This window comes from Lagopus leucura, unplaced genomic scaffold, assembly GCF_019238085.1.
Source record: "Lagopus leucura isolate 7727_CA_CO unplaced genomic scaffold, USGS_WTPT01 Super-Scaffold_100048, whole genome shotgun sequence".
NCBI classification, from domain to species: Eukaryota; Metazoa; Chordata; class Aves; order Galliformes; family Phasianidae; genus Lagopus; species Lagopus leucura.
The window spans coordinates 2,186,914-2,206,873 of NW_024962294.1; the positions used below are offsets into that span (position 1 = coordinate 2,186,914).

General features: G+C 53.2%; 3 protein-coding genes across 6 annotated transcripts; 1 reads left to right on the forward strand and 2 right to left on the reverse strand.

Moving 5' to 3' along the window:
* Positions 1-131: 131 nt before the first annotated feature.
* SLC30A2 (solute carrier family 30 member 2) lies at positions 132-2,154 on the reverse strand. The gene is made up of 8 exons (XM_042885170.1): positions 2,058-2,154; positions 1,651-1,850; positions 1,362-1,508; positions 1,133-1,286; positions 884-1,058; positions 656-761; positions 439-573; positions 132-357 (listed from the first exon to the last, which is right to left on the reverse strand). The coding sequence occupies exons 1-8, from the start codon at positions 2,108-2,110 to the stop codon at positions 212-214; spliced, it is 1,116 nt and encodes a 371-aa protein (XP_042741104.1). The 5' UTR covers positions 2,111-2,154; the 3' UTR covers positions 132-211.
* Positions 2,155-2,968: 814 nt separating this feature from the next.
* TRIM63 (tripartite motif containing 63) lies at positions 2,969-6,073 on the reverse strand. 2 transcript variants are annotated; one of them, XM_042885258.1, is made up of 9 exons: positions 5,857-6,073; positions 5,597-5,766; positions 4,498-4,663; positions 4,138-4,233; positions 3,803-4,036; positions 3,655-3,677; positions 3,416-3,540; positions 3,256-3,327; positions 2,969-3,147 (listed from the first exon to the last, which is right to left on the reverse strand). In XM_042885258.1, exons 1-9 carry the CDS (start codon positions 6,013-6,015, stop codon positions 3,137-3,139), a joined length of 1,056 nt encoding a protein of 351 aa, XP_042741192.1. In that variant the 5' UTR covers positions 6,016-6,073; the 3' UTR covers positions 2,969-3,136. The 2 variants fall into 2 exon arrangements, with proteins under 2 accessions (XP_042741192.1, XP_042741191.1); XM_042885257.1 differs by having other exon boundaries at positions 4,498-4,666; positions 5,857-6,072.
* Positions 6,074-8,661: 2,588 nt separating this feature from the next.
* On the forward strand, positions 8,662-15,869 carry PDIK1L (PDLIM1 interacting kinase 1 like). 3 transcript variants are annotated; one of them, XM_042885261.1, is made up of 3 exons: positions 8,662-8,716; positions 8,977-10,121; positions 12,749-15,869. In XM_042885261.1, the coding sequence occupies exons 2-3, from the start codon at positions 9,837-9,839 to the stop codon at positions 13,487-13,489; spliced, it is 1,026 nt and encodes a 341-aa protein (XP_042741195.1). In that variant the 5' UTR covers positions 8,662-8,716; positions 8,977-9,836; the 3' UTR covers positions 13,490-15,869. The 3 variants fall into 3 exon arrangements, with proteins under 3 accessions (XP_042741195.1, XP_042741196.1, XP_042741194.1); XM_042885262.1 differs by having other exon boundaries at positions 8,664-8,716; positions 9,820-10,121; XM_042885260.1 differs by lacking the exon at positions 8,662-8,716 and having other exon boundaries at positions 8,806-10,121.
* Positions 15,870-19,960: the final 4,091 nt, after the last annotated feature.

Genomic DNA, 19,960 nt, shown 5'->3' on the forward strand with positions numbered 1-19,960 from the left:
CCCCCCCGCCTGCTCCTGCAGCCCTGGCTCTGCTTTCACTGCCGTCACTCCCGATAAATCCCCGCTGCCTCCAGACTCAACATCGCCTATCCCGAAGCCATCCCCCGCGGGCACCCGGCGCTGTTGTTTGCTGGCGTTTATTTTCCTCGTATTAAAAAAAAAAAAATTGGTGGGGAGAGGGACGGGGAGGAACGGCGGGGGTCAGCGTCGTTCAGTCGCTGGGAGGCTGACACTCACGGCAGTCCCGCATGTCCTCGGAGTAGCTCTCGATCTGGATGGTGGTGGTGTGGAAACGGAAGGCGCGCTGCAGCCGGGAGCTGGCCTCCTCCAACACCTCCTGCGAGTCGGCACCCGCATCTGCAAGGAGCCCGGAGGGGTGTTGGGGGCCGGGGAAACCCCCCGCGTCCCAACCCCCTCCCCCGGCCCAGCAGCACTCACTGATGGCGATGTGCACAGAGAGCAGCGGCTGCGAGGCTGTCAGCGCCCAGATGTGCAGGCTGTGCACCGCCTCCACGCCGCCCACCGCCAGCAGCGTGTCCCGCACCGCGTTGAAGTCCATCCCCCTGGGGGTGCCTGGAGGGACGCGGGGTGGGATGGAGACAAGGCATCCACGGGAGGGGGGGCACATATCATCAGCCCCCGGGGGGCTCCCTACCCTCCATGAGGACGAGGAGGACGTCGCGGAGGATGGTCAGCGTTGTCCCCAGCACCAGCACGGAGAAGAGGAAGGTGCAGATGGGGTCCACGTACTTGTATTCGGGCTGGGGGGGGTGGGAGCAGGTGAAACCCCCCCAAGTGCAGCCAAATCCGCACTGGCACTCAGCCCCATCTGACCTCACGGCTGGACAAGCCCACGTCCCCCATGTCTCCCTCCCCTCCAGACCTTAAAGAAGATGATGTAGGATGCAATGAGGACGCCGACGCTCTGCAGCAGATCCCCCACCACGTGGACGAAGGCTGCACGGACGCTGGGATTGGGCTGTTCATGGGTGTGGGGCTGCTCATGAGCCCCTCCATGGCTGTGCCCGTGCCCCGTTTGGTGCAGAGCTGCCCCCATCCTGCAGGCAGGGCAGTGGTGACATCCTCCAGCCACCGACCTCCTGCCCAGGGGGTGACAGCACATCATACATACACGATGTTGACGGCCACAGCACAGGCAGAGGTGATGAGCATGACGCTGCCCTCGATGTCGTAGTCACCCAAGAGCAGGCGTTGGGCCGCCAGGTACACCAGGACACCAGTTACTACCCAGATGGACAGCACGGAGAGCAGGGCCCCTAGGATCTCTGCAGACAGCCCTCAGATGTCACTGTGCCCTGGGGATGGCACGCAGTGGGGCTGCAGCAGGATCCTGAGGTTACCTGCACGGTGCCAACCAAAGTTCATGGTTTTGGTGGCGGGACGTGAGGACACCCAGAGGGCAAAGAGGCTGATCATGATGCTGGCAAAGTCCGTCAGGAGGTGGGCAGCGTCCGTCAGGATGGCCAGGCTGTGGGCCAGATACCCGCCTGCAGTATGGATGGGAGATCCCCATCCAGAGCCAAACACAGACTGGGTCACCTCACTGCAAAGCACGGAACCCTGCCCCATTGCACAGATCAGAACAAGAGGTGCCATGCAGGGCAATATGTTCACCCAGCACTCGCTCACCCACAGCTTCCCCCACCATGAAGATGAGGCAGATGCCAGCAGCCACATAGAGCTTCCTGCGCGCCCGCTGCTGCTGGCGGGGGTCACTGCCAGCCCCCCCCGCATGGCAGTGCCGGCGGTGCCGTGCTCTCAGCTCCAGGGTGGGCGTCTGGCCCTGCGCCGAGCCCGCTGTGTGCTTCTGTGCCATGCCCAGGTAGGACCTGCGGGGACGGGTGCCATCGGGCCCCCGGGTGGGGGGCGGGGGGGGGGGGAGGGAGGAGGGGACCTGCAGCCCGCTCTTTGCATTCAGCTCTGCTCCTACGCGTCCCCTTCCCCAGGTCCTCTCCCTGAACAGACGGCTTTGGCCACGGGGACCCCATCCAGGAGCCCCGTGAGGGTACACGCAGCCCCTCCGCGCACCCCCTTACCTGCCCGTGCCCTCGCCCAGCAGCTGCTGCTTCTCCCCTCCGCCCGCTGCCATCCTTCGGAAGCCGGCGCTGGTGACCCCGGTGCGGGTCCTGCGCTGGTGGCAGCTGCGGTCGCGGCCGTGTGGAGCGGCGGGACCCGTGTGCAAAGCCAGGCCGGGGGAGGAGGGCCAGGCCGGCTGCAAAGCGCCTGCTGAGCCTCGCCCCAGGCTGGCCGTGCCGCAGCCCGCAGCCGGGGGGCTCTCGGTGTAACGGGGGGGCTGCTCCCCACGTGCATCCCAGGGGTACATCGTATGCTGCATGCAGGATGTAGCTGCACCCCTCAAGGACAGGGCTGCATTGACCCCCCCCCGTGCACTCCCTTCCCACCATGGGAACCTCGCTTTCCCCCAGTTTAAATCCAGCTGGGCAGGTGGATCTTGCCTGGGATCTGTGGTTGGACACCCCCATAGCAGTGACTGCCCCCCACTGCCTCCAGGGACAGCACTCATTGCTGTGGGGCTGACTGCAGTCACGGCACAGCACTGAGCACTGCTTTCAGCACTGCCTCAGTTTACTCTCGACCCCAAGCTGGGTTTGTGTTGGCACTGGAGAACCCGACTGTGCTGTGATTTTGGACCCGTGTGAGTTCAGCTCCATGCTGGCCCCTTTTGGGGCTGGCAGAGTCTGGAGTGCTGTCACCCAACATCCCTGAGGCTGGGTAAGCACTGGGATAAATCTTTCCAGGTGCTGACCTGTCACATCCCGGGAGTGTGGCCAGCATGGGGTGCCAGTGCCACTGGAGGTGTTAATTAGGCTGAGAATCAGGCACTGGTCCCAAACCAGGGAACCCTCCCACATCCCCAAACCCATCACAGGGACAAGTGAGAAAATGAGAGGTGAGGGGTGGGGGGAAAAAAAAGCCAGAGCACCGGTTTTCTGTACAAAATACACAACTCCATTACAATTATATACAAAACAAGGAACATATAAAATGTGCGGAATAGTCCTCTTGGCACCCGTATAGAAAAGTGTCCTGTACTGGAGCTGGATGGCTGGCCCCGTCAGCGTGTCCCCAGGTTCTGTCCTGGACATCCTGCGTCCTACTGGGGGGCTGCAGAGGGAGAGGGCAGTGAGTGGGACTTCATCAACCCTCCATCATCCCCTCTGTCTGTGGGGGTTCCACCGTGATGCTGGCGATGCTGGCACAGAGAGGCCCTACCTGCTGCTACCCTTTCGGGTTCTGTGTCTCCTGTATCTTCTTCCACCTCCTCATAGAACTCATCCTCCTCATCTGCAAACGGGCACCAGATGTCAGTGAGGGGCAGCTGCTGAAGGACCCTCGTTTCCAGGTCCCAGAGGGGTTTTTGGGGTGGGATTACCTGACTCAAAGTCCAAGGCATGGACGGCATCGGTGAGGTGCTCAAGATTGACTGTGAAGGCATCCATGTTCTCATAGCCTTGCTCAATCTTCTCCAGCCTGCCGCCCTTGGAGGCCTCCACAATCCTGGGGGAGGGAGCACAGCAGTGGTCCCACAGCCCCGAGCGTAGAGCAGAGCCATATGGTCCACACCTGGCAGAGGATGGGGATCCCCCAACTTCCCCCAGTTTGGGCACTTACGTTTTAATGAGCTGCTTGGCATTCTGTGGGATTAAGAGGAAAGGTGAGGGTGGCAGAGCAGCAGCAGCCAGCATGTCCCTGTGCCACCAGGACGTGGCACAAGGGGTTCCCTATAGGAAGCGAGGGCTTTAGGGCTTGAGGATCTCACCATGAGGAAGGCGGCCCCGTCGGTCTCCTCCATGGCCTGGACGGCCGTTTCCACCAGCCGGCTGGACTTCTCTAGCTGCTCCTTATACTTGTGGATGAGGCCTTGCACAAAGCCTGTCTTGTCCTCCTGCTCACGGGTGATGCGTCCCAGCAGCTCCATCTTCTTCTCCTCCAGCAGCGCTGCAAATGCATCAAAACGTGCACAGAGCTCCTGCTTGGCTGCCTCGCTGTTCTCCTGTGGGGACAAAGCCGTGTCCTTCCAGCTCCTATGTCCTCTGCTCAGGGGCTGGTTCCCCCAGCACTGGGTTTCGGGGTCTATATTTCCCTGTCCCTCACCTCAGTGCTGCGGCAGGAATCCTCCAGCTGGGAAATGATGGTCTGGATGCGGTCGTTCCCTGCCACTAGCATGGAAATGCAGTTGTTCAGCTCGCTCTGGTCAGGGACAGATGGACAGAAGCAGCTTTAACTCCTGCAGGGCAGGGATGGGTGCTGCCAGGATATCACCGTCCATCCCCCATCCCACAGGCTGAGAGGGGGGGCATCACACTAAATATAGGGCTGTCTCCTGGTCAAAGTCAGCCCACTGCCTATTAATACCCCATGAGGCATCCCAATGCTATTTGCAGCCACCCTAGCTCAGCACATCGCCCAGTTCTGGCCATGCCCCACCGTGGCCCCATGTCCCCCCCATGGCACCTTCTGGCCCTGGAAGATGCTCTGCAGAGGGGCCACTTCACAGTCCTTGTGAGCACCGAAGACCTTGCACATGGAGCAGGTGGGGACCTCGCAGGTGACACAGTAGATGTTGATCCTCTCATCCTCGTGCTCCTTGCACATGGGGTGCTCCCCCTTCTTGAGTGGCCTGCTGGAAAGAGCAGCCCGGCCATGATGACATCCCCAGCATGATGACATCCCCGCCATATTGATGTCCCCATCGCGGTGATGTTCCCACCATGGTGACATCCCCACAGCAGTGACTTCCCCACCAACGCAGAACTACTGCCCATAACCAGATCCTGGCCCCCGTCCTCCTGCATGCCCAGTAAGCCCAGTTTGCAGCAGTGTGTCATCAGCTATGGCAGCAGTTGGGGCCACGCTCCAGGGATGCTGCACAAGCTCCTAATTTTAGCTGAGTGCTGCTGGCATTTATTATTATCATCCAACGCATGACCCAGGCAGGGGCTCCAGGGAGCTCAGGGGGGTGACAGCAATTGAGTCACCACTGGGGGGTTCGCCAGCTCCCCCCCGGGGGCTGCAGCCACCTGCCACGTGCCTTCCATCCCTGTTTCCATGGCGCTGGAACAATATTTACAGTGGGGCAGGAGAATGGGGAGACGAACCCACATGTCTGGGTTGTTTAAAAAACATCGCCCCCCTGTCTTTTCCCCTCCTGCTGCGCCTCTGCCACTGAGCAATGCCATCAAACCCCTCAGGCTGTCCCCCTGTCCCTTATCATTCCTTGCTGTCACAGGCAGAGCCTGGATTTGTCCCTCACACCCCTTATCTTCAACCGAAAGCCAAAGCTGCAGGGTGCCAGGCTGGGGGCAAGATTCGTTCTTCTGCCACCCCCTGCAGGGTCCCCCTGTCCCGAGGGAGCAACTGCAGACCAAGAATGGCACAGGCTGGAAGATGAAGATTTGGGTTGAGGGTAAAGATTTGAGTTGAGAACGGAGATCTCAATTGTGAGGTGGAGATTTGGGTTAGGGACAGGTGGGGGGGGAGCACCAAGCCAGCCCCCCAGTTTCTCGCCCAAAACAAAATGACGTGGCAGTCCCTGTGTCCCCATGGGACCAACCTGGAGAACTCCTGCTTGTAGATGTCGATGATGTTCTCCACCAGCAGGTTCCTCTGCAGCCCATAGACACCGTGGCGGTCCAGCAGGACCTCGTGGCGGCACGTAGGGCAGCGGAACCGGCCCCCCGAAATGATGCTGCTGCCTCGGCTCTGCCAGTACGGATTGGCAGCCTGGAGGGGGACAGGGGCATCAGAGTGTCCCCTGGTGCCTGCACAGAGCATCCCGGAGCAGGGCAACATCCAGGGGGGTCCTCATCTCACCTGGAAGATGTCATTGGCACACTTGCGGCAGAGGTTGTGCTGGCAGGGCAGGATCACCACAGGCTTGCTGAACATCTCCAGGCAGATGGGGCACAGCAGCTGCTTCTCCAGGCTCTCCATGGGGCTGCCATCGCGCAGGATGCTAGGCTGGAAATCCATCGGTACGGCACTACTGCTCCTCCTCAGAGCAACCCCAGTTCTGCTGCCGTAGCCCCTCACGCAGCTTTTATCCATCGCCCAGCAGTCACGTGGAGCTGGCTCGGCTGTCTGAAGGCATCACCTGTCACATGGTGGTGACAATCGAGGCGCACGGCCGCAGTAAACAAGCTGGGGACATGCTGTCCGTATGGTCCTGCTGGGGGACGCCGGGAGACCCGGGGGGGGGTCGGTGCTGCGTGGAGTTGGGATGAGGAAGCGCCAGGCTGAGGGTTTGCATGGAGCATTGCCCTTTGAACCCCTCAGAATGTGACCATTGTGGGGTGCAAAGCACCTGCAGGGCGGCCGATGGCTTTTTACAGAACCGCAGCGCCTGGGGGATGCAGCACATGCAGTTGGTGCATGCAGCCTCTCCTCCTCACGCTTCTCTCCACCCCAAAAATCCATGTAGCAGGCTGCAAGGAGGTCACCAAGGTCAGCACGCTGTACAGCCCGCCTGCCTGGCCGTGCCCCGCACTTGTTTGCAAAACCTGACCCAGAAACATCAGCAGGAAAACAGGAGCGTGGCCCCTCCAGACTGCCCCAGGGAGACTGCTGGGAGCGGCCCCGATCACATTGCCCGGCTGTCAGCTAGCACACCAGTAAACAGGGTGTTCTTCCAAATCACAGCACCAGTGCACAGGGAGACCTGTAAATATTGGCAGCTGCAGGGGAGAGAGGATAATTATAACACCTCTGCTCTGAGTCACGGGATGGGTGGGGTGAGGTGGTTGCTCTGTTGCCCACAGAGCCTACGGGCAGGAGGTGCTGCAAGTGTCCAAAGGGACAGGTGGTGAGATGCTGGGTTATGTGGGTTGTGGGTGCACAGTTATGGGCACACGGAAGCACAGATGCATAGGTATATGGGAACAGGGATGCACAGGTGTCTGTTTAGAGGGGTGTAGGAGTGCACAGGTGCATGGGTGCACAGATACATGAGTGCATGATGGATGCATGAACATGCGGGTACAGGGGTACATGAGTATGAGGTTACATGTGCAACTTGGGTGCATGGGCACACAGGTTGCAAAGGTACACAGATGCATGGGCACATGGGGTATGCGACTACATGGACACATGGGCACACAGCTGTATGATTACACTTGTGCACAGGGACACAGGCTCATGGCTGCATGTTGCGGGGACTCTGATTTAAGGTACCACCTCCCCTACAAAGACAGGCTGAGGGAGCTGAGCATGTTCAGCCTGGAGAGAAGAAGGCTGCGGGGTGACCTCACTGCAGCCTTTCAGTACCTAAAGGGAGCCTACAAACAGGAGGGGAATCAACTATTTGAAAGAGGAGATAACAGCAAGACAAAGGGAAATGGTTTGAAGTTGAGGGAGAGAAAATTGAGGTTGGATGTGAAGGGGAAGTTCTTTGCTATGAGAGTGGTGAGGTGCTGGAACAGCTGCCCAGAGAGGCTGTGATGCCCCGTCCATCCCTGGAGGTGTTCAAGGCCAGGTTGGATGGGGCCCTGGGCAGCCTGGGCTGGTAATGAATGTGGAGGTTGGTGGCCCTGCCTGTGGCAGGGAGTTGTAGATTCATCATCCTTGAGGTCCTTTCCAACCCTGTCCATTCTGTGTTTCTGTGACTTTGCCACAGATGCACCCCCCAGGGAGGGACAGCCTGTGGCTGTTCCAGACGCTCCTTCCAGGAAGGCACTCACACGCCAACCAAGTGACCTCGCCGAGGCTGGCCAAGCACACGTTGCAAAATTGTCCCCGTTTTGGCACTGGGAGCCCTTCCAGGGAGCTTTGTACATTGAGAGCACACGGGGGAGAATGAGGGGGGGGTGGCCACCGGATGCACACCTGTCCCAGTGCTGGCCCCTCCCGCTGAACTCATCAATGCTGGACTCCGTGAAGGGGATTCCCAAGAGAGGATGGGCTGTATGTAACATCCCAATCGGTTTCCCAGCCCTCCTCAGCCCCCGGTTGGCTCTGAGCACCGCAGGCACGGCTGCCAAACCAAGCTGGGGTGCTGAGCTCAGCGTTGCACACACAACAACCGTCTGCTCCCTGCTGCCATTGAGGACAGCAGAGCAACCCCGAGCTGCCACCGAACGGGCAGGTGAATAAATGGATAAAGAAACAGATGGGTAAATAGAGGGATAGGTAAACAAACGGCTAAGTGAATAAATAGGTAAGAGAGGGTAATTAAACACAGAGGTAAATGAATAGAAAGGCTGTCGTTGCAAAGCTGCGGTGCAGATACACAGCCGAAGTGCAGCAGAGAAGTGCTGGGTGTTGTCCCACCCCAAGCAACGAAGAAACAGATAAATACAGAAACAGACAAATACGGACATGCACACGTGGGGAAACGAGGAGAGTCCTTGCGAAGCTACAAGGGCCAACGCACACAGCGCTGTTAGAGGGCGAACAGAAGCAAACAAACGAACAGAAGCAAACAAACAGAAGCAAACAAACAAACGCACACAACAACAAACGCGACGCAAACAGCCGCAGCGCCCACCGCTGCTGCCACTGCCGCCGCCGCCACCCACGAGCGCTGCGCGCATGCGCGTGCGCACGCTCATCTCTCCCACTTCCCCCCGCCCCCCCACCTTGCAGCCAATCAGAAGGCTGCGTGGCGGAAGGGGGCGTGGCGCCGGGGTCGGTCCCTATGATGGCGGCCGGGCGGCGGCGGCGCGGCGTTGGTGCTGAGGTAACGCGGGGCCGTGGCGGGCGCTGCGCGGTTCTGCCGCGCGTCACAGAGCGGCCGGGCGCTGAGGGGGCGGGCGGGAACAGAGCGCCGCTGTGTGAGCGCCGCGACGGGTCCAGGTGCGGCCTCAGGGGCTGAGCGAGGCCTCGAGGTTCGCCGGAGCTTGGAGTGCGCGCGGTGCCGTCGCACTGACGATGCCTGTCTTTCTCTTTCTCTCTCTCTTTCTTTTTCTCTTTTTTTTTTTTTTTTCTCCGAACAAATAGTTCCTACCGCGCTGGAATCATTTACGAGCTCCCCGCTAATAACTGATGCGATCCTCTGTGTGTGACGGAGCCGGGCGCTGTGCGGGGCTGCCCTTCCTCCTCACCCCCAGCCTCGTGCGTTGTTTTCCTCACAGAGCATCGCCCCGGCTTTTATCCTGTCGAGTAACTTCGAAGTCTGTTGGGTGCTGCTGCCGCTGCTGCCAGTTTTTCTTTTTGATTCTTTTTTATTATTGTTATTTTTGTGACTGTAGGAGTTTAGTTGGGAAGTCATAGTGGTGTTAAAAGATCGGTGAAACTTTCCTCTCTCGTCTCTGAAGGAAAAACAAAAAAAAATCATTGCGAAATTAGAACGCAAATCTTTACCTATGCGGTCGTCTTAAAAGTCAGCTCTGTTTCATTCTGTTGCTCCTCAACCGCAGGTTTCAGCTAGAACCTCTCTGATAGCCCGGGTGTGGATGGAGAGCATGAAACAGTCCTGTTATTCGCATAGAAATTCCCAAAAGACACTGAGAGAAAGGAGCAGCAGGATATGGGATAGCCCTGCCTCAGCGCAGTGCAATTCTAGGTTTGAATTGTTGCCTTCTTGAACGCTGAGCTGTGTTTGAAATCGTGCAGTCCCACCCAAATGAGGTATTAGGCAGCCTTTAGCGTGGCTGCAAGCTTACAGAGTGACTTCTGAAGTATTCCAGCACAGCATTGCATTCAGTGCGATGCTCAGGGACAGCCCTGCTCACCACAGGGTGTTGGTGCAGCTGGCATTGCCATGCCAGGCCATATGGGGGAAAACACAGCTCAGTTCTCGTTCATAAGTTATAGTTCTGTGGGTTTTTCCCCCTTCCCCAGAACCTTTGATCTTGAAGATGGTGAGTAGCCAGCCTAAGTACGATCTAATACGGGAGGTTGGTCGTGGCAGTTATGGTGTGGTGTACGAAGCAGTCGTCAGGAAGACCTCTGCACGGGTGGCAGTGAAAAAGATTCGGTGCCATGCTCCAGAGAACGTGGAACTAGCTCTGCGTGAGTTCTGGGCACTTAGCAGTATCAAGAGCCAGCATCCCAACGTCATTCACCTGGAGGAGTGCATCTTGCAGAAAGATGGCATGGTGCAGAAGATGTCACATGGCTCCAGTTCCTCCCTTTATTTACAGGTACATGAAGCTGAGGTAATGGGGTGGAAGTGCTTATGTGGATGTGCAGCTGGGAGGGAAGGAGGTGGGTAGCTAAGATGGTTTTCTTGAGGTATGCTTAGGAAGGAAAGGGTGTCGTTTGCTTTATTTTATGTCTTTAAAAGAGCTTATCTATTGAACAATCACCTGGTCTTTTTAATTTGAAGCCATGCCATTCTAAAGGCTCCAGGACTTGCTTTGCTAAGTTGGGGAAACACCACAGATAAGGCATGAGGGAGGTGCAGGCTCTTGGTAGAGTTGTGCTGCAGGTTAGTGAGCAGTACTGATGTCTTGAGGCAGAGCTCTGAAGAATTTCATAATGTCAGATGCCTCTAGAAGGGGAAGGGGCTGTCTTGATATAGCAAGCCAACGTTTAATGCTCCCAGAAGTAATAATCAATTAAGGAAGCTCAGTGAGCTGGTTTAATTTCTTTTTTGGGTAGATAACTTCAAAGAGAAGTAAATGTGTGGTATGTAGAGGAATAGAAGAGTAAATACTGCTATCCCTTATGTGGGGCTGTTGAAAATTGAGTTGCCTAGAAGTTGAAAGGCAAATATTTCTGAGATATACGTAGCTCTGGAAGGACCTGAAAGCTCATGTGAGCTTGCTAGGAGTCTGCCCCAGCTATTAATCATCCCCTGGCAGACATTTGTCTCTCTGATGTTAAAAAGTCAGTGGCCTGCTAAACATTTGCTGTGTTATCCCTGATCAGCTTCTATCATTTCAGTTTTTATTGTTGTCATTCTTGCATGGCTGACATTGAACCTTTTGTGAGTGAGCACTCATTTGCCAACACTTCACAGCTGTTCTGATCCTGTTGTGCTGGGTGCTCTGTGAGCCTGAGAAAGGCTTCTTGCCTTTGTCAACTTGCTGTAGCTCAGTCATCGTTACTGGCACGTTGCCCCAAAGGGATTAGGGTGAAATAATACTGGTCAGCTCACATGGGGAAAAAGTAGTACCTTATCTTGTTGGTGGAGCTGTAAGATACTGCATGCAGGCAGCTGTACAGGGAGAAGTCTGGAGGGGGAAAAAGAGGGGTGTGAGGGAGGCTGCAGGGTGGGACCACGAGTGAAGAAGAGCTTCCAGGTCACTGCAGCGCCAGGTTTTTCAAGCAGTGCAGCGTGCAGACCTTGCCCGTGTTTGTGGCACAAGTGCTGCGAGTTGTTTTCCTGCTTCAAAGAGCAGAGCAGAGCAAAGGGCAGAGCTGAGCACAGAGATCACTTGATGATAGCATGCGCTGAAAGAGAGAAACCCACGTCTCCCTTGGCTTGCCCTCTCTTCTGCCCACTCCAGGTGATATTCCTTCACTGAGCTGAACTGGTGCGGTGTGAGGAGGCCTGGGAAGGGCTGTTGGTGTCTCCTGCAGTGCTTCAGGGCAGGTGCTGTAACTGCTGCCAGCTGAGCTGGGCTCTCGTAGAGAGCTCTGAGCTGGTGTGGCTTCCTTGTGCTGCAGTCCCAGATCTGGAGATGAATTCTGTCATCCTGGTGCTCTGAACTGAGACCCGAGCACAGCTCCAGTGAGGCTGAGTGGAGGGAAGAGCTGCGTGCTGGGGTCGCTCCCTCCTGTGCTGCGGTTCCCATTTTGCTGTTATTGGCTGTAAACCTGAATATGCAGTTTAAGTTCTAACACAGAATTGCTCTTAAGTTGGTTTGAGTACTAACTGTGCTCACAATTAAATGTAGTTATAATTTGTTACTAATTTTGCTCTCGGATGGGGGAAAAAAACCCACTTCTTACAATTTTAATATGTCTCTCTATGTATTAATAGCTGTATTAACTTTTGAAGGCCTGTAGAGGCTGCATCTGCTTTAGTAAGCACTGGTTTACTGCTAACAGAAATAATAGCAAGTCTTATGTTCTGGAGTATGTGAAGAGCCACCTCAAAGGAGCTGGAAAGACAGATTTGTAGCTGTGTGAACAGAGAGAGCGAGCATAATTGCTGGTGTATGTTGCACATTGTACAAAGAGGCCATTGGAACTAGCTGCTGGAGTTATTCTCTGCTTATGTCCTAGAAAATAGCTAGTGTGTTGTGGTGAGAAAGGTGTTGCTTGCAGCAGCTGTTGAGCTGTGCCTGTGGATTAGCATTCTCCTGAGCTAAGAGATCCTGTGCTAACGCTTGTTAGAGTGCATTCACGTGTGAGGGATGGAGGGCAGGCTCCAAAAGCATGTGGTGAGGCTGCCTCATGAGCAGAGGACAGACAGCCTCGTGGTGCTGTGCAGGGGTTCCTGGTTGAGGCTGTGTTTGTACTTGGAGTTAGCGAAATGGGTGGGACACTGTCCAGCTGAAACAGATGGGAGTGCAATGACTACATGATAGCCTTCAAAAAGCTGTTATCTGGGGCTGGCTCTGGCTTCTGGGTAGGAGCGTGATGTCGATATGCTTCACACACACACCAAAATAACGAGGCTGGCAAATACATTGTGATTTTTTTTCTTTCTTTAAATCGGAAGTTTGACATGAACTTTTATTTTTACCAGTTGCAATTCCTTACTCTCTGGGTTGTTGAGAGGAAGATCCAAAATTCATGCTTTTTTTTTTTCCCCCCATCATATCTTGATATTTTTGTGGTCATCAGGTAGTTGTGACACTTCTTTTCCTTATTGCAGCTTGTAGAGACCTCATTAAAAGGAGAAATAGTCTTTGATCCCAGAAGCGCTTATTACCTTTGGTTTGTAATGGATTTCTGTGATGGAGGAGATATGAATGAGTATCTGTTGTCTCGAAAACCAAACCGCAAGACCAACACCAGTTTCATGCTTCAGCTCAGCAGTGCGCTGGCTTTCCTGCACAAAAATCAGATTATTCATCGTGATCTCAAACCTGACAATATTCTGATATCGCAGAGCAGGATGGATGCCAGTGACTTGGAGCCCACGCTGAAAGTAGCTGACTTTGGGCTGAGTAAGGTATGTTCAGCTTCAGGACAGAATCCCGAGGAACCAGTCAACGTAAATAAGTGTTTCCTATCGACTGCTTGTGGGACTGACTTCTATATGGCCCCCGAAGTCTGGGAAGGACACTACACTGCCAAAGCAGACATTTTTGCACTGGGGATCATAATCTGGGCAATGCTAGAAAGAATCACATTTGTAGACACAGAGACAAAGAAGGAACTCCTGGGTAGTTACGTCAAGCAGGGCTCAGCAATCGTGCCTGTTGGAGAGGCACTGCTAGAAAACCCTAAGATGGAGCTGCTCATCCCTGTAAAGAAAAAATCCATGAATGCACAGATGAAACAGTTGATTAAGGAAATGCTGGCTGCCAACCCGCAGGACCGTCCTGATGCTTTTGAACTAGAGCTGCGATTAGTCAACATAGCTTTTAAAGACAGCAGCTGGGACACGTGAGCTGCCGAGCGGTCGTCTCTTGGAAGAGCTGCTCCTTGCCCAGCAGATGGTGCAACTTAATGGCAGTAAAGAAACGAGCCCGATCTCAGACCTGCAGGGTGTAGTTTCTATTGATGGAATTTTGAGTTCCATACGTTATAAGAATGTTGGCAGTTGTGTTAGAGATGCTTTGTGTTTGTTTCCAGGATGTTATGTGTTAAGTCTTAAGATGTGACAATGTTTGTTTGTGTGCGTTGGCAGTGGGACATCCTAAGAGCTGAGACTTGATTTCCAGCCAGATCTCAGAGTATTTAATACATTCCAGTTTCCTATATCAGTATTAGGATCTCTCCTGGAAGAAGAGATTTGCATGCTGGTAGTGCAAATCTTCAGGTTTGTAAAGTTAATTGTGTATATATTTATGCATATGAGTGACAGAGAGCGTATGCCTGCAAGTGTGTTGCATTCCATGAGGAAATGACACTTTTCCTAAATTATTTGCTGTGGGTCTGAATGTTTGGGTTCTGCTAGAAAACTGGGTGAATAAGATGGATGAGAATCATTCCTTCTTTGGTCCGGGATAACTTTATTATTTATTTTTATCTATTGTTGAAGGTAGGGTCTAAGACTTGACTTTGTGAGCAAAAAATACGATGCAAGTGTGTCAGCAGCTCTCAGAGTGCTGAGGTGGCTGAGCTTTGCACTCACAGCTCAAGGAGCTCAGCACTGAGGGATTCCAATGCCAAGTGTGTGCAGCTGGGTGCTAGCATGTTGGTGAGGTCATTAATCATTCAATTTTGCTTTCTCCTACTAATCAAATACTTTATTAATCCACTAATCTGCAGTTCCACAACGTGCTCACTGCTCTCCTACCTGTAGTCCAGCAGCAAACAGAGTACTTAGAATAGGACAGTACTGTGAGCTTCCATCGCGAGAATGTGAACGCCTGGTGAGGGAATCCAGCAGCATTGAAGCTCTGGATTTAAGAGCACTCAGTTATGGGTCCAGCACAGCTGGATTGGATGTCACTGGGCACAGGCTTTTCCTTTTTGATGCTTACTGTCACCTGGGAGCGATGGGGAGGAAGAGGTGACTGTCACCTCTTGGACATGGAACACATGCATTCTCTTGTGTGAATAAGCAGTGCAGGCAGAATAACTGCTTGTTCCTCCAGAAGCAAAGGATTCTAACTCTATCAGAACTCTGTGGCTGTACAGGCTGCAGCAGCAGTTTTGAGCTGTAGCTCTGACCTGGTGCAGCACTGGTGGCAGCAGACCTGGGGTCATTAGCCTTTAATCCTTGTCACTTTGCATCACTTTGTGTAAGGCAGCTCACCTGAACAGGGATGCTCAGATGAGCATTGCTGCCTTGAAACAAAGCAATGTTTAACGTTCAGAAGATGTCATGGAGGAACTCTCAGGTGATCCATCAGCTGAGTGCAGCAGAGCACCTCTGGGAGCATCAGTTGGTGGGGAAGGAGGTGAGTGACAACAGGGTTGTGCTGCTGACCCTGCAGGGAGCTCAGGCTATAAGGCAGGGCTTGGAACCTGTCTGTGGGTAGTGGATGACAGGCAGAGATGCACCTCTCGTGCTCTGGAAGTGGAGATCTGCTCATTCTCATGTTTTAACTGGGCTCATTGCAAGTGAGGGCTCAGCTTGTTATTGACAGGAGGAGAGCAATCCTCTTGCTGTCTGCACCAGCACTTTTACAGTACTTCCATCCCAGCACCAGTCATCCAGTGAGGATTTTGTGAAGTTTTAAGAGGATGTATCATCTTCCATGCTAAACCTGAGAGGTTTTGGAAACACATTAGCTCCTTCCTCTCACCTGCCCACCCAAAAGACAGAATCAACTATGTTAATCTTACAGCATTAAGCTACAGAACAACAGCACTTACCTTTAAGTCCTCTGCAAGTCCTCTGGTTCTCCTCAAGCACTTCAAAGGTTGAACACTGAGCGTGCTGCCGAGCTGCACCACAGAGTTGGGTGCTGATGAATGGCACAGAAAAAATGTTTTTTGACTCCCACAGCACTTGTTTGCACTGATTGCCACTTTAAAGGGTGGGGGAACCTGAAATCCCTCTCATGGTGCTTAGCTGGTGGGTGACACTGGGCATGTCCTCGGTTCATGAGGAGTAGTAGTTCTTGAGGTGTGTGTTCTGTTTGGTGGTGAGGTCTTTGTTTTAAAGCCTTATGATAAATCAAACTTGTAGCAGCTACAGAATTGTTCACCAGCACGACACAAAGTCAAGATACTCTTCAGCACTCGTCAAAGGTTTTTCAAAATCTTCCTTTAAAAATTGTAAAATATATTTTATGCAGGATTTATAATTGAGAGATTGTGTAACTTATTAAGTTCATGCTTCTTTTTTTTTTAATAAAAACCTGAATTTCAATGAAGCTTTTGAACTCTACTGAGAAGTGCTTTCCTTTCCCTTCAGTTGGCACAGCCGTCTCGCTCTCAGCCAAGCTTCAGGATGGTTTATTTGCTTTGCTAGAATAGCAGTAAGCTGTAGCAGTTCATCACGGTCACACACTGTAAGTGATTTTAGCTCGTAAAAGGTGCTGGGTTGGCTGGCAGAGGCAGTGCAGAGCTTTCACTGGTATGTAATGCAGTGCTGTGACAGAGCAGGGCCGTGCTGGGTTTGAAAGTAGCTGGCTTTTGGAGCTGTGGCCTCGTGGATCCCTCTGCTCCTGCTGTGCCTCTTAAGAATCAAAGCACTGCTCCTCTGGGCGTGCTGCTTGGTTTTCAAAGAGGGATTAAAGGCACAGCAGTATTCTTACATCCTGCATGGGCTGGGAGCTGTTGCTACAAGCGGAGCAAGTACCATCCTGGACTGTATGGAAATCTCTGGCAGGCTCTGCTGTTACTGGTCTTACTGGATTTTTGGGGCTGTGAACCAGATGCTGCTGCTTTCCAGGGCTCTGATGCTCCTCCCTCTGCAGCCAGCCTTGCAGGGAGTCTCTGAGTGCTGGAATGGAAAGATTTCACCTAGAAGCCTCTGGTTGTTGCTGGTGGGTGAGCCCTGCTGCCCCCTCCTCTAATAAATTGGGATCCCCCATGCAGAGTGCTGAGCACAGCCTGTTAAGCATCCTCCTGCACGTTTCCCTCCAGTGTCTGAATGCTGACACTGCTGATCTAGCTGGCTTCTTAGGAGTTGCTGGACTGCTGTTGTGCTCCTGAGGCTGAACCAGATGTAAATAGTGCCCTGAAGGCTGGGGAGGTGATGATGACCTGCTGGTTTCACATGCCCTGGGAAACCTTAGAAATTAAGGTGAGGAAACACAATTACTTATACATGGCACAAGAGTCTAAAGTCACTTGCATGTTTTAATTAAGAGAGCTCCAAAGCAAAGGATTGTTGTGCAGGCTGGGAGTGGGAATAGCCCAAACTGGGAACACTATAAATCACCTTGTGGCTCTATTTGTTGTCCCACCAGCAAGCACAGACCCGGCTGTTCGTTGGTGTCAGTGCACTTGCATAGTTTGTTGCTTCCTGCACATCCTGGTGCTGCAGATAAGCAGATCCCCACCTGGCTGACAGCTGTGTGCTTAGATCTGTATGTCAGTGCAGTCACTGCAAAAGAGAAAGGGGTTGAAACTGTGACTCTTTTCAGTCAAAGGATAATTAAGCACCTGAATTAAAGGAGAAAGTTGCCTTTCTGTTTTAAGTTTAAGAGCAGTGATTTTGAACGCAGATGAAAGCTGAATTCTTCTTCCATAAAATGAAGAAAACAAAACCTACACACATGGAAAAATGATGTGCAGAAATGGCCTGTCACAGGTAGGATGTGTAAGGCTGCATCCCAGCTCCAATAACTCGAGCTCTTCTTTATCTTCCTGGTTCTGCAGAGCACAGAGCCAGCACATTGTCTGTCCTGTTTCCTCAGGCAAGGCTTGGCTGGGAGATCCCTGCTCTGCAGTGCTGAGGTTGTGAATTCCTCTTGTTCGTATTTCTTGCTTTGTGCTCTTTTAAACAGAGCTTTCTTCAGAGCCACCCAATCGCAGCTGCTGCTCGGGCTGCGTTGTGATGGCAGGTGTTGCTCTGTGCTTGTGTTTAGGTCCTGCCCCTTGAAAGGATGCCTGCATTTCAAAATTACTGCTTTTTTTTCTCCCTCTCTTGTGCAATGTCTCGCTGAGCAGACGTGCTCAGGTGCACTTTGCACTGTGGATAGCACAAACATGACTTTTACTCTCTGCCTTGCTGTACCCACATCCCGCGAATCCTTTATGGTGTTGCTGTGCTTCCTGTCCTTACTGGGGCCTGTGCTGTAAATCCAAGCAGCAGTGTCCCGAGAAGAAGTCGTTAAAGGGTTGCAGTGTAGTTAACAGGGCAGCTTGGGCAGTGCTGTGTTTCGTTTCCTTTTTGGTCAGGGTCTGAGGAGCAGTCTATGCAAAGTGCTGGCTATTCTTACACACTGTTAGGGAAGAGGGACTCATATCAAATGTCACAAACTGTCCGGAGTGCCTGCCTTACATATGGGGAGGGGCAGGAGGTGGAAGTACTGGAACAAACTGCTGCTTCTCTCTGATCACTGGGTCTCAAAGTATTTGAGGCAGTCTGAGATGCTTTGCCTCTATAAGCAGAGCAGGGGAAGAGTGGAGAAGCTGAGTGAGCCAAAAGATCAGCCAGCAACCCGCTGCATCACTGCAAGAGGAGCCATGGCCCGGGTGATTCTCTCCTTTAAGTCACTCTGTTCCCAGATGAGTTTCCAGGTTCATCTGGGTGCCTGAAGCACAAAGCAGTTGCAGAAGGGTTGTGGTTGGTAAGGAGCAGATGGTGCTGCCCAGGGATGTGCAGTGCCTGACCTGCAGGCTGAGCTGGCAGGTGGCAAACAGGAGCTGCAGGTGGTGAGTTGGACCTGCATCTGCTGTGAGACTGGGCGAGGAAGAGGAAGGCTGCCTCCCTGCAGTGCCTCCCACACACAGCTTGCACCTCTGGAGCATTTTAGCCAGGTAAAGTATGCTGGGGTGGGATGCTGGAGATATGGCTGACTTGCTTTGCATTTTTTAAAGTGGGCAGAGGGAGGACCAGCATTAGAATTGCACTGTGGTGCACTGAGGCCTCTGTAGCCTCTGGGATTTGAAACGAAACCATGCAACATAATGTTTGTGGGTTCCTTGGAGGAAGGGGCAGGTTCATCACAACACACCCTGGGGAGGCCCTCCATCACAGCACCACCTCCCACCTCTCCCAATAGCTTTTTTACTTCCCAGACACAGGCTCCAGAATTCATCCAGGCCGACTGTTCCGAAGGTTCATCCGTAGGGCACCAAGGTCTGTGTGAATCTCAGTCTTTCTTCTGTGCCCAACTGCTCTCTGGTTTCTGCTTGCAAAAGCTTGTGGATGGCTGCCTTAGATTAGGTGTTGGTTTCAGATTTATTGATGCCCATTTGAGCCCTTGATATTTTTAAGCTAGTGTAGCAGATCTTCCACTCCTGCTCGCTCCCCAGTAAAAATCCATGCATCTCAGGCCCCTGGCGTGCAGCTGTACTGCCCTGAGCTGCCAGCTCACTTCAGCTGCTCTCCTTTCCGTGGCATTTATGTGGCTTCGGATCAGGAAGGGCTTTTGTGGGTTGTGAAAGTAAGCAGACAAGTAGCAACAGATGGTAACATTGTCAGTTTTACAGTCATGTCTGCACCTGGTCACCCAATGTTGGTGATTTTCAAAGGAGAAATGCATCTGGAAAGGTGACTGAGGGGCACGTTCAGTCCTGACCACTCTCCCACGGGCAGACTGAACTCCTGAGAAGTGTGAAAATCATTCAGCTCCACTTATTTACCACTTAATGCCACAGATTGGGCTGTTACCCCTTCTGCTTTTCCTAATATCCTGGTGCACGTTGGGCTGTTGGGGCCTTTTCTGGGGATCAGACCCTGCCCCCAGGAGTCTCTCTAGCCCACAGCTTTGCTTGGGGCATGCAGGGGCGATAGGTCAATGTCCTATGACTACACAAACAGCTTCTTCCCCCTTACAGGAGTGGGCTGTGAGCTCTGCTAGCCATGCCAAATTCCCCCTCTGGAAGTCCTCCCTGCGGCATCAATTGGCCACAGCCTCAGCCTCCTCCTGGGGCTGCTCCTGCTGCTCCTCTGGGGTGGATCAGAGCCGTGCAGGAAGGCATGTGATCTCCTTGACGAGGTGGGGCATGCAATTATCTGTTGCCAGGAGAGAGGAGGTCATGCTGGGAGTGAAGCTGTTTAATCAGAGCTGGATGTGATCTGAAAAATCACTTTGGAGGAGAGCAGTGCTCCCGGCTGTTTGACCTTTGAGGACTTCCTCAAATTCTTCTCTCCCACCACGAGGACTGGAAGCACCCCATGAACAGCTCCAAACCTGAAGCCCCCATGTAACCACAGTCAGCGTTGGGGCTGTAAGAAAAACAGCCTTAATTAAATAACGGGAGTTTGAGCATCTGTATGGCTCTGGTGCATTTGTTAGAGGCTAATGGATGGAGTAAACAGCTTAAGCTGAAGTGACAAAGCTTCACT

Coding starts and splice junctions, on each gene's coding strand:
- PDIK1L (XM_042885261.1), top strand. CDS start 9,837: ATGGTGAGTAGCCAGCCTAAGTACGATCTAATACGGGAGGTTGGTCGT. Junction 10,122..12,748: donor GTTCCTCCCTTTATTTACAG/GTACATGAAGCT, acceptor TCCTTATTGCAG/CTTGTAGAGACCTCATTAAA.
- SLC30A2 (XM_042885170.1), bottom strand. CDS start 2,110: ATGGCAGCGGGCGGAGGGGAGAAGCAGCAGCTGCTGGGCGAGGGCACG. Junction 762..883: donor CCTACATCATCTTCTTTAAG/GTCTGGAGGGGA, acceptor CACCCCCCCCAG/CCCGAATACAAGTACGTGGA. Junction 358..438: donor CTCTGTGCACATCGCCATCA/GTGAGTGCTGCT, acceptor GGCTCCTTGCAG/ATGCGGGTGCCGACTCGCAG.
- TRIM63 (XM_042885257.1), bottom strand. CDS start 6,015: ATGGATTTCCAGCCTAGCATCCTGCGCGATGGCAGCCCCATGGAGAGC. Junction 4,667..5,596: donor TACAAGCAGGAGTTCTCCAG/GTTGGTCCCATG, acceptor TGCTCTTTCCAG/CAGGCCACTCAAGAAGGGGG. Junction 3,541..3,654: donor GCCAAGCAGCTCATTAAAAC/GTAAGTGCCCAA, acceptor TCCCTCCCCCAG/GATTGTGGAGGCCTCCAAGG.